Here is a 13,029-nt window from a genome sequence, read left to right as displayed (position 1 = left end):
CAGAAATTATCAACAGTATTACACAGTTCAGTGCTGGTAACAAAAACGTATTTGTAAAACTCCATGGAGAGAGTGGGCCATCAACCAGTGAGTGCCATAAGGCAAGTGTGTGAGCAGATACTGCTCTGACTAACCATCAGTAACATCATGTTTAGTCTACCACTTTTTCCATGTTGAAGTGTTTCTGTTTCCGAAGGTAGCTGACTCATAATTACAATGTGAAATAACCTGCGTTAGGATCTACAAACTGGTTTTCATAATCTTAGAAAAGAATCATGAAAGAGAAAAATTCCAAAGATGACATGAATGAAAAAATTTATCCCACATTGACTGTCTCTGGTAATACAAAACAAAATGCACGGAAGGGTTTGACTTAGAAATCATTAAAAATAGATAACATACGTGGAAACTGGCTATAACAATACTTAGTTTCATTCAAAATTCATGAAACTTTGTGGGTTAAAGAACAAGAATGAAAATCTGTTTGTGTTAGTGGAGTATGTTTAGAGAAATACATTGCTATGCTTAGGTAATCTAGTGCAGCATGTAGATCTACAAAATTAAAATATTTTTTTCCTATGTATGTGTAGAAGCCTTTTGAGGAGCCTAAGAACAATGGTCCACAGCTTTTAAGAAAAAAGCGTGCCACTCAGGCTGAAAAAAACACGTGTCAGCTGTACATTCAGACTGATCATCTGTTCTACAAGCATTACGGAACAAGGGAAGCTGTAATTGCACAGGTATTTCCAGTCCCTTTGTTTTAGATTATCTACTTCTTGTATTTCTGATAAATTTCATGTAATTAATTTAATTGTGTCAATTATTGCTTATCTACTTTAGAATGTCTTGTTTCTTATGTTACTTTGATCTTGATGTTATTAAAACATTGTGGGGTATTTTTATTTTTAATCTCATTAAAAATACGCTGTGTATCTGTGACAGAAGTCCTGGGCTCTCATGCTTCCTTTAGTTAGTAATGGCAGCTGTGGTTTGTTTAATGCCTCTGATCAAGACTTGCAGTCTGACTTTCCTCAATTCTTACTCAGAAAACTTAATACTTCCTGAAGAGTTCTATTCTGTTTGACAGGCTGCCAAGCCTCTGCCTTAACACTGGGATAGTTTTCTATTTGAAATTTTAGTTCAAAACACTGAGATCTGTTCCTGTAGTGTCTGATGTAGTGGAAAAAAAAAAGTAGTGACAACTAAGGGCAGATGCTTTTCATTTGTCAGTATACTATTAACAAGAAGAAGGTTTTTTTCTTCTTTGGTCATTTGCTAAAAATCTAACTAGCATGTTAACATACTTCTCTTGAAGCCGAGGTTTCACTGCCACTTGCAAATCTGACTTGTACTATTTATTCCTCATGCTGTACATACACAATTCAATATATATTTTCCAGAGCTCTGAAGTCACCATCAAAGTCAGGTTTTCAGTGAGTTAGCATTTCTTTGTACTCTTGGAAAGGTAAATGATTGTGGGTTTGGTTTTTTTTTTTTCACATTTGTGTTCTACCAGAAATGAAAGAATAATTTTGTAACAAGTATATTTTTTTCTCAAAAGAAATACATAGTGTTTTACATACAATTTTAATTACAGTATGATCTTATCATACTAATGAGTCAGTATCACAAACAGGTATCTGAATAGTTGATAGAATTGTGTGTAAAAAAAAAACAAAAAACAAACTAACAAACCCAAAAACCCAGCAAATGGTAATTTTCTGTTACCTGGCATGGTGACACTGCAAATACCAAGTTATGTAGAGGTTTATTTCCATTATGTGCCATTTGATTCAAAAGGCCTGTTAGAGTTCTTATCTGTAAAAGTATAGGCCTTGTAGTTGTTACTACACTGTAGTTGATCATAAATAGCGTGGATCTTTGAACTGAAGGTATTTTCATTTTTGCCAGATATCCAGCCATGTTAAAGCAATTGACACAATTTACCAGTCAACAGATTTCTCAGGAATCCGTAACATCAGCTTCATGGTGAAACGAATAAGAGTAAGTTGCAATGGAAATACTTTGAGTTTCATTGATGCTGCTTGGAGGCTGTGTTTTTCAGAAGTCCTGTTGCTGTTCACTTGTAACCATTCGTTGTTAGTATTCATAACACAAGTATCTGCAGTAAACAGTTGCCAATCCTTTTATTTATTTGGTTTTAGTGTTTATTGTCAAAAGCCCTCTACTTCTGTTATGAAGCTGTAGTCAGTTTTCATAGGAATCACCTTCCTGTGTTTGAGCAGCACTGACTGTAGGGCAGATAGGCTCTATTGAGAGCTTTAGTACTAAAAGAGATAATGGCCATCCGGGCTGAAAGTTCCTTCTAAAAGGGATGATTGAAGAGGGTAAATGTAAACTTCTGGCTGCTGATGGAAAGGAAAAAGAAATAAGAGAGTGGGGATTTACTACACAAATTTAAATCTTTATTTATTACTGTAGAACTTGGTTTTCTAAATACTGGGGTGGTAATTTGTCAAGGCCTGTAAATCTTTAGCAACATCTTTAGCTATTTAACATAACAAGGCATTAACAGCAGTAAGCCTCTTAGCTGGTATTTACAAGTCAAGTGAAAATGAATCGTCTTAAAGTTTGTTTCAATTTACTTTTAGATTAACACAACTGTAGATGAGAAGGACTCTTCCAATCCCTTCAGATTTCCTAACATTGGTGTGGAGAAGTTTCTGGAACTGAACTCGGAACAGAATCATGATGATTATTGCTTGGCCTATGTGTTTACAGACCGTGATTTTGATGATGGAGTCCTTGGTCTGGCTTGGGTTGGAGCCCCTTCAGGTAATTATATCCAGATTTTTCAGTGCTGTGAGATGAAGTATTGTAGGTAGGTACAAAGAAGTAAGGGAGAAACTATAATTTAAATTGACAGCAAATAGACAAAAATCTCATAACCAGCTTCTCAGTGTTGGTTAGGTATGGTTTGTTGAGGGTTTTTTTAAGATATAAATAGCATATCGTGTCACTTCAGTTAGTCATCTTGTGTTTCTGATGAGTAAGACATGAACAGTAAGGAAAAATGTATGTCTTTTGTTAGACAAAGGCGGTATTACTTGGATGGCTTTTTATTTATGACAGGTATGAGTGACCAGTAAAGTGACAGAAGAAACAAGTATTTCTGCTATATATAAACAAAGCTTACAAACTATGCAGTTTGAATTTTGTAGTAGAACAACACTAGGATCCTTAGGTTTCCTAGACAGTATTGAAAGCAATTTTTTTAAAATTAAGTAAAATCATTTACATCTTCTTTTGGGAGATACCAGATTATTATTGTGTGACTTCTTGAACTGCTGCTCATTATTTTCAGTCTAGCTGTGTGTTTTCAGTCTGAAGTCTGTGATAAATCCAACAATGGTCTTTGTGTGCAGCATCTCAATGTTTGTCCTGGATGTGTTAGTTTTATAGGATGTGTTAGCTTTATAAAACAACATGTTTTGAGGTCGTTAATCTTTAAATTCAAGTAACACAAATTCTTTAATTATAGCATAGCACAATTTCCAAGTTGTGGAAAGCTTCACGGAATTCAAAATGAGATTCAGAAGGAACAGTCTTCCCTTGTTTCTTCCCTCAGGTGGTTTCTATGTAATAAGGAATTAGGCTGAAGAATGACAAGTTCTATGAGACTTTGCAAGAGACTGCATATTTTTGTGTGAGCATTATAAAAAGTTTTAACAGAATTCAGGTAACTGTGGAAGAAATAAACCGTTCTTGAGATGTAGCTATACAGTATAACCTCACTTTGTTTACTGCACTAATTACCTCTAAAGCCCACGTTGGTTGTGGAGTACTGGAGATACGTGGATAATTGTCTTGGTATGAGTCTCTCTGACATGGATTTTAGGAGATTAAAATGCCTAAATAAGCATTAGTAGAGTATTCAGAGAGGTACCTGTATCCATGTGGTGGACCCATGAGTGTAGTCAGTCTGTTAGAGGGACCTGTGTGGTCTAACCTTAGTAACTGTGGAATAACCATCAGAAAAGTAATGCATAGGTGACCTGCATAAATAAGAAACTGTGGTGACTAGTCTAATGTATAGACTGGGCAAGCACAGGATGCATTCCATAAACACTGCTTCCAAAACAAAGTTTAATTGAGAAGAATTAAGTTGTTCTGGGAGATTTTAATCTTTAGCACACATACTGACATAGGCTAAAATGGAATACTTCACTAAAATTAAGTTTTAAATCAGAAGGCAAGGAAACTTCTTTAGAGTGTTTTCAGACACTATTTGTTAGCAGTAGAATTGATGAATTTTATAACACTGATAATGCCTTGGTACAGATCAAGTTATAGAAAAACTTGGTGACATTAAAGTCACAGTTTTGAGACTTTTCCAAACAGTAAGTGTGTAATGCACTTGATTGTTGACCTTTTAAAACCGGCCCCGATTAACCCACACATCAAAGGCTTTATCAGCTTTAGTTTGTACAGTGGAGGAAATGAGTCACTTCTGACAAGGTAATCTTGGGTGTTTTATATACATGCTCATGCTATAAGAGAGGATCTCCTCTGATTTTACTGTGGGGTTTTCTTACTTAGTGAAATCCAAATGAAATATAGATTGAGGCTACTTGTATTGGACGTTACTTACAGGTATGATGAAATCAGGGCTTGTCCAGGCAGTGAGAGCTGAAAATAGCTCTTCCTTAACAGCTCCTCTAAAACCACTTTTTGTGTGAATGCATCCATTCAGCGCTGAGAGCGCTAGTGTGGATAAATCTAATCTGCTCTCCAAGTTGGGTCACTATTCATTACACAGAAGAATTCATAGACCATAAGCGTCCGCTGAGGAGGCAAGCTGTTTCTTGTTCTAAATGTCACTAGAAGAGTAACACAGTACTTCTTTTCTTAAATGACTGACTGTTGTACTTTTGTCTAAATGCAGGGAGCTCTGGTGGAATATGTGAAAAGAGTAAACTGTATTCTGATGGCAAGAAGAAGTCTCTGAACACTGGAATCATCACTGTTCAGAACTATGGCTCTCATGTGCCTCCCAAGGTTTCTCACATCACTTTTGCTCATGAGGTTGGGCATAACTTTGGTTCACCTGTAAGTATTACTGTTCACCTCTTAACCTCTTTCAGCCATTCTGAAGTGCGTGATCTGTGAATGGAGTTTTTACTTCCCATAAGCAAGGAGAACATGACCATGGCTGCATGTGCACGTTGTATGCAAAAAAAAACGGACAACAGGGGTGCAACAGTGCATTTTGTGAATGGTTGATTTCTACTAGTTCAATCTGTTATAAAGGGACTGTGTTATTCCCTAAGAACTTTCCTGTTTCTTGTTGAAGACTAGGGTCATGTCCTTTTTAAAATGTATTTTAGTTCATCCTAGATAGGAGAAAGAATCAATGCACAACTAATCAAAATGACACTTTATTCAACAAGTGAAGATAGAACTGTCTCTTTTGTGCATTCAATTATTATACTTAAAGTTTACTGAAGAAAGTCATGGAGAGGATTAAGATACCAAGAACAGTATTTTAGAGCAAAATTGTCTCCCAGTCATTTAGGGACATGACTTGTTTGTGGCAAGCTTGAAAGCATGAAGCTTTTGGTTTTGCTGGAGATGAGAACAGTTTTCTCATTTGCGTTTTCTATTTTTATTTTTAAACTTAAGTATATAGGCTTTCTACTCTTGGAAGTAAAATGAAATCAAGATATGACAGGGATGATGAGTTCTTGCAAAACAGATGTTCACATGTGAATGCTTCCTTCATGTGCCTTTGAGAAAATCCCCAATAACACTGCTCTGAGTGGGAACAAGCCTTCCAAGTAGAACTGAAAATACAAGCACATGAAACTGAACAAACAGTCCCACTGAGTGAAACATGTTTTTGGATCGGCATGGAAGATGGTTCTTTTTATTCTAAGTTGCATTTGATCCAGGGAAATACCTGAAAGTACATGTTTGGTTCTACCAAACTATAATAAATTACATAGTTCTCACAACTGTGTAAAATAACATTTACCGACTTCTTCTGGAGACATAAGTTGTGTTTCTGGAAAGTTGGATGCATCAGAACAGCATTAGAGTTCGTCTTACACTTAACTTAGTACGTTGTCAGTCTGCTAATTGCTAGTGTGCCAACCTGTACTGCGTTTCACCAACCATGCTGGATGTTATCCAGATCTAGTCTGACAGAAACAGCCTTCTGCTCTATTCTGAGGATTTCTTTGCACCCCCCTCAAAACAAGGGGAAAAAAAAGGTCTGCTGTTTCAGTTAACTCCTCCTGCTTTTATTGCACAGAATACTTATTACCCTTTCATAAGCCACTCTCCTTAGGACATGGCAGCTCTTTCGAGTGAGAATTAATTCCAGGACACGCACTTAGGGTATACATTACCAAGAATGCAAATAAGCTGAAACTTAAGAAATTAGATACTTGCTACTGTTGTCTGGGGGAGAAGAAAACCACCACAAAAACCCCAACCAAACAAAAATCCTCAAGCAAACCTTTGTTTTCTCTGTAGTTTTTGTATTCCAAGAAACCTTAAGAGTATAAGAAGGTGGTTTGGTTTTTTGAACCTTTTATTCTCACTGTGTTAAGGTTACCAAATCAGGTTACTTTCGTACATGTATAAACCCAAACAATTAGAGAAGCTGTCTTGATAGAAATAGTTCTAAAATATTTGTTTTGCAGCATGATTCTGGAATGGAGTGTACTCCAGGAGAGTCCAAGAACTTGGGACAGAAAGAAAATGGCAATTATATCATGTATGCAAGAGCTACATCTGGGGACAAACTTAACAACAACAAGTTCTCTATCTGTAGCATTCGAAATATCAGCCAAGTTCTTGAGAAAAAGAGAAATAATTGTTTTGTTGGTACGTATTTAGTCATCCTGAAAGCAGAATGGCTAAGCTGTTAATATTACACTTAATTAAAATTTATTTTGTTAGTTTTTATCTTTTTTATTTATCTTTTATACTTTTGTTTTAGTTAACTGAAAGATTCTGTAAGTAAAAAATTGAATTTGAGATCTGGAGTATTGTGTCAAGTTCTGGGCTCCCCAGTACAGGAAAGACATGGACATACACAGCAAAGGGCCACAGAGATTATTATTAAGGGATTGGAGCATCTGACATACGAGAAGGGGCTGAGCTGAGACTGTTTGGGGAAGCGAAGGCTGAGGAGTGGAGGGCTCTTGTCTGTCTTTATAAATGCCTGGTGGGAGGGAGTAAAGAAGACGGGGCCAGACTGTTTTCAGTCATGCCCAGTGAAAGGACAAGAGGTAAGAAGCACAAACTAAAATACAGGAGGTTCTATTTAAACATATAAAAAAATAAGAGATTTTTCCGGAATTTTATTTCTGGAGTCTGATATGTGAGCTCTCACAAATTTTGTGAAATTGTGCTGCGAGTAGGTTTGGGGTATTAGTGGTTCACCCCACTACCATCATCCTTACAGTCCTAAGATGGTTACAGGAGGAGGCTGCAAGACAGGATGCTGCTCCGCTGGGGCCTTACCCGAAAACTACTCTGATCACTGTTGATTTCCTACCCACACGAGAAACACCCACTGTTATCAGCAGAAACCTTTTACTCGGAGGCTTAAAATTCTGTGAATTGTAGGAATGACTAAGCTGGGTGGCAAACGAATAACACGAGCTGACTTGAGCCCTCGTCTGGAGCCCATCTTGACCAGACGTTTTCAGTCACAATTGGCTGGATGCTGTTGCAAGTCAGTGTTTGCGTTTATAAATCTATTTGCATATTCTATATACTTCTTTGTACGTAAATATACTGGCATTTTTCAGAGTCTGGTCAACCCATCTGTGGTAATGGACTGGTTGAACAAGGAGAGCAGTGTGACTGTGGATACAGTGACCAGTGTAAAGATGAATGCTGTTATGATGCAAACCAATCAGAAGATAAAAAATGCAAGTTAAAACCAGGCAAATATTGCAGGTAGTGTGTATGTCTGTTACAGTACACTTTAATTTGGGGGATTTCTTGGTAGCTATAATTGGTATTTTAGAATCTGAATCTGTTTACCTGCATTATTCTTTATTTATTTTGTTTACAATGCCGTATACAGTGAGTGAGTTTATAAGCCCAGTTATGCTATGCAATTCTTGGTGCTAATGGTAGCTTGCTTTCTCGTAGGTGACTTTCCTAACTTTTGAAAAAACCTAATATGGCACTGGATTGTACCAGTGCTAACATGTCACAGTACTCAGTGCAGACAAGGATGTGTTGAAAGTCTGTTATTTTTATCAGAAATGTATTGTGCAGAAGTCTTTCAAAAAGTGTATGATTCAGAAAATCACGACCAGGATGCTTTTTATTTCAAATGCTTGTTTTATAAATTAAATTAGACTATGCTTTAAAGTCACCTTGTATTTTGGCAGTGTTGTGTGCACAGTGATTTATAAGAGGAATTTCTAAAGATCATAAGACTTAGTGAAGTAATTCCATTTCTGTCTTCTAGTTCTATGACTTAAGATACACATGAAGTGCTACATCAGTGCTACTGCCACCTCCTTTCTTTGCTCTCCTGTTCAGGTCACTTTTTAGTCCAGCTTTATGCCCTGCTAGTCTTAAATATAAATAGCTGCATAATTTATTTTTTTAGGATTCCTTTTTTTCCAGTTCTATTAAGATGGAATGTTTTGCTGTACAGAGAAGTTTCCAAAGACATGTAAAGCAAATACAGGTGTAAGAAAGGATCACATAACATGTTAAAATACATTTTAGGAAAACTGTGGTATCCATCCAGCTACTTTACATGTCTCTTAGTCTTTTTCATGTGTGACCTAAGGTGATTTTTCTTAGCATGCAGTAGTTATAAAATAGAGAGATCTTGACCCGCAGAAGGTCTGTGCTGTCTTCTGATGTCCACTGAATGCCCAGAAGCACACTAAATAGTGTTGGGATACAGAATTGTTTGAGATGAGAACTCAGGAGGCTTAGCTTTAATCATGTAGTCGTGTATGGTTTATAACCTTCACTCCTCTGCTGTCTGTAATGGCAGGTGTGATCAAACACAGCTTTGGAAAGGGCAGGTCCTGTGTCCTGCTGTTCCACCACCTCCTAGTGTACATAGCATAAGGGACTCGGGTGCCTTGGGCCAGAAAGGAGCCCAAGTGTGGTGGGGAACCAGGGAAACCATAGGGCTGCTTTTGGCAAATCTTTCCTGCCCCCAAAATTTGTTTGTACCCTGCCTGTGACTTCTGTTATACGATCTGACCAATCTCCTTCCCTTTCCATGTTTGTTTCAACAACGTAAGGGTGCAGAAAGTTGAAACAAAAATTTCTTACAGTTTTTAATCAGAGCACTAAATTTTTACTTACTTATTACATTGAAACTGATACTGTCAAACTAATCAGTTGTTCCTGAATTGATTTTGCCAACTTGCTAATTGACTGTTTTATATATACAAACTTTGAAATGCAGTTATTTTCTATATGCTGTTATTTTCTATATGCTGTAATCCAAAATGTGCTTGTATTGTTTTTCTAATATAATGCAAATAGCTTAACTGGTTACTATGACTAAGAAATCTGTATTCAGTACAGTAACCTTTTGTTACTTTAAAGGATGGAAAAAAAATATTTTCGATTCACATTTTACTTAGCACAAATCAGAAATATGTTGAATGTTTTGAGTAAGTTTCAGGATTAATGGTTTTTCTGGAGTTTCTTTACAGCCGTGTTTTCTGTTTATTTCTAGCCCCAGTCAAGGCCCCTGTTGTACTGCACAGTGTAATTTCAAACTCAAGACTGATAAGTGTCGAAATGATTCTGACTGTGCAAGGGAAGGAATGTGTAATGGTGTCAGTGCTCTCTGTCCGGCATCTGAGCCTAAACCAAACTTCACGGATTGCAACAGGCACACACAAGTTTGCATAAATGGGGTATGTGAGGGGTTTTTACAGGCGTACGTGACCACAGCTGTTTATGGCAAAGCAGTGTATTATGAAGTGATATGGTTTCAATACTTAATGGAGAAAAGTGTCCGATTAATCTCTTTTTCAATAAAAATGTTTGATTTATTGACTTCAAGTAACTGAAGGCACACCAAATATCAGGCTAGCGTTACTATTTAAGAAAGTTCCATTTAAAGTTATCAGGAATATGAAAGTGGTTTATTTCCTAGTTCCATCTTCTCATTTTTCTTCAGTCTTGGTCAGAAGATTTTGTTGCCTTAGAACATAAGGTATGCTATCAGTACATGTTGAATTTGGTTTAATGAAATTTTACAGTTCTTCCACCCATGTGCCTGTAACACAGATGTGGAAGCATATAGAATTTCTCTGAACTGCCATTAGTTTCCTGGGTTAAAGAGTCCATGGCAGTTGCTATGAAATATTAATGGGAAGTCTCTTATAAATTGATCTGTTTGCTTGGAAGCAGAAACGTGCAGAAGTTGTCCTCTGATAGAGCTGTAACTTGTGTTGCTGTAAGTCTGTTTTCTGCAGTCAGGTTTTATTCAGCTAATTTAGTATCATCTTAAAGATAGAGAAATTGCCTTTATATAGTTACTTGATTTTTGAAACAAGATTATAAATACAGTGACATTTTTTTATTTGAATTTGAAGGGTCCTCCAACAGTGGAATTAAATACAGAATCTTTCATCTTTCCTGTCACTGTTTAATTACTATTTTTCTGAGAGAAAGTCTTTTTTGAAGACATGCTATTGATTTATTTTCCGAACCACAGTTTTGAGTAACCATGTTTCAGTGTGAATTGTAGTGCTGTGAGTCTTTTGCAGGTTACTCTGAGGCCCTACAAGAACATAAAGCATTAAAAAATAGGGTCAATCACCTTTAAAAAAATATCAAGTAAGACTAAACACTGCAGTTGAATAGCTGTAATAAATTTTTTTGTTTAATAAACTTCAGAAAAAATTCAAGCTGTTATTTTTATTGATAAGCATCTTTAGACTTACGATTATTCCTTCAGCTGTTAACAATGAATATCTTTCCTGATGTCAGCATGCTTAGAATTGAAATTGATTTTTGTTTGTTTGTTTGTTCTCGTGCTTTTGTCTCAAACAGCAATGTGCTGGCTCTATCTGTGAGAAGTATGGCTTGGAGGAATGTACATGTGCTAGTTCAGATGGCAAGGATGATAGAGAACTATGTCATGTCTGCTGCATGAGAAAAAGTAAGATTTGTCTGAATTGTAAGCATAAATATATCAGGTATCTGAGGAATCTTCTCATGGTATTTATATTTTTGTTTTTGTTAACTTGAGAGTATACTGTGATACTTGTTCATACTTAGTTTCAGATAGACATTGTATTGTATTTTGTAGGAAATCGTGTATTTTTGTTTTTTACAGATTAATAGAAACTTGAAATTTTTCAAAAGCACTTTGAGCAATTGAACACCAAAGTATTCATGCACGTATGTTTTAATTGGTTTTAATTTTCTTTTCAGTGGACCCAGCTACTTGTGCAAGTACAGGCTCTAACCAGTGGGAGAAACACTTTGGTCGTAAAACTATTACTTTGCAACCTGGATCTCCTTGTAATGATTTCAAAGGCTACTGCGACGTGTTTATGAGGTGTCGGCTGGTAGATGCTGATGGCCCTTTAGCTAGATTAAAGAAAGCAATTTTTAATCCAGAGCTATATGAAAATATTGCAGAATGGATTGTGGTAAGTATTTTTTTTATCATTATAATACGAAATTTTCTTGTTAATGAATATTCAAGGTTGGCAAGTGTTGCTGTATATATCCAGTACTTCAGCGTTCTTCAAAGTATAATTAGTCCTTGTTTTACTAGCTTTTCTCTAAGCACCTTGAGTGCAGCAAATAGCTGTGACAGGTTGAAGGAATGGAAACTAAGAAAGAAGTAAATACTTGGTGTTAATATCTTTGTTCACTGTCTGTATTGGTGCCAGTGTTCACATTGTTAATTTACTGGGTTTTCCCATTTAACTTCATATTTCAATGCTCTGATTTCTCTTAAGGAACTAAATATATTGATTTCTAGCCTTTCTTATTTTTACTGCACTAGATGAGACTTTCTTAACAAGAGACTGGATGAAGAGCTACAATAGAACACCATTATAAAGCTGCATTGTCAATTTTTTGTAAGCTGTTGGTTGTTTTAAGCTTATAGCTCTGTTGTAGTATATCTTCTGTGGAATAGTCCTCAGGTAATAGAATGAATTGGAAGTACTTGGGGTGGTTTTTTGTGTAAGAACTTCAGGGACATTTTTCTTTAACATGTTATGGTCTTTTCAATGATGTTTCAGAACAGCTTTTGATGACTCTTAAAAGGCAAAGGAAAGCCGTGTTCAGTGACACCTGTCTCCTGTGCATGTGTGCCAACCCCCACCAACAATTTTTTGATGTTTTTAGGCATACTGGTGGGCAGTGTTGCTTATGGGAATTGCCTTGATCATGTTAATGGCCGGTTTCATTAAAATATGCAGTGTTCATACCCCAAGCAGTAATCCAAAGTTGCCTCCTCATAAACCACTTCCAGGTGAGTACACCAGGTAATTATATTTATAGAGAAATGTTTATCCTCAACTGTTTTGTTCTAAAGGGAAATTTCAGGTATCCTGACCTACAGTTCTTAGTCTGGCACTGTGAAACTACAAGTGGAATTCATGCCAGTGAAATAATTCATAAAAATGTAACTCTTGCCTTATTTTCCAGTAACGTAATATGCATATCAAAAGAAAGCTTGGAAGACTTTTTCTAAGTCAGAGTTCCTTTTATATCCTATTCCATGCTACATGTTGTAAGAATCAGCCTGTTTAAGGAACTGCTGTTGAGGTGACAGAACGTAATCTGTAAATACTCCACACAGTTAATCATCTTTTAAAACCTTGCAGGTGTAAAACTGAAGCCTTTCAGAAAAACAGTTGTATTTAATTTATATGGCCAGGACAACTTGTTCTGGAAATCACTTTTTTTAAATTCATGGTAATAATGTGTACCTTCCTTTGAAACAGGCACTTTAAAAAGGAGGAGACCACCACAGACCGCTCAGCCACCACAGCGGCAAAGGCCCCGGGAGAGTTACCAGATGGGACATAT

The 13,029-nt window shown here is 36.4% G+C and overlaps 1 protein-coding gene across 1 annotated transcript in view; it reads left to right on the top strand.

Moving 5' to 3' along the window:
- ADAM10 (ADAM metallopeptidase domain 10) overlaps positions 1 to 13,029 on the top strand; it is a 36,248-nt gene that overhangs the window by 21,047 nt on the left and 2,172 nt on the right. The window contains 11 exon segments of the mRNA XM_026855944.1: positions 591 to 740; positions 1,912 to 2,004; positions 2,613 to 2,796; positions 4,907 to 5,070; positions 6,669 to 6,852; positions 7,785 to 7,935; positions 9,701 to 9,884; positions 11,029 to 11,137; positions 11,413 to 11,633; positions 12,343 to 12,469; positions 12,945 to 13,028. Of these exon segments, the coding sequence (XP_026711745.1) occupies positions 591 to 740; positions 1,912 to 2,004; positions 2,613 to 2,796; positions 4,907 to 5,070; positions 6,669 to 6,852; positions 7,785 to 7,935; positions 9,701 to 9,884; positions 11,029 to 11,137; positions 11,413 to 11,633; positions 12,343 to 12,469; positions 12,945 to 13,028 (1,651 nt within the window).

The sequence above is a fragment of the Athene cunicularia genome (assembly GCF_003259725.1).
Source record: "Athene cunicularia isolate RWA chromosome 10 unlocalized genomic scaffold, athCun1 chr10_part1, whole genome shotgun sequence".
NCBI classification, from domain to species: Eukaryota; Metazoa; Chordata; class Aves; order Strigiformes; family Strigidae; genus Athene; species Athene cunicularia.
This window is presented reverse-complemented; position numbering and strand designations above follow the sequence as displayed.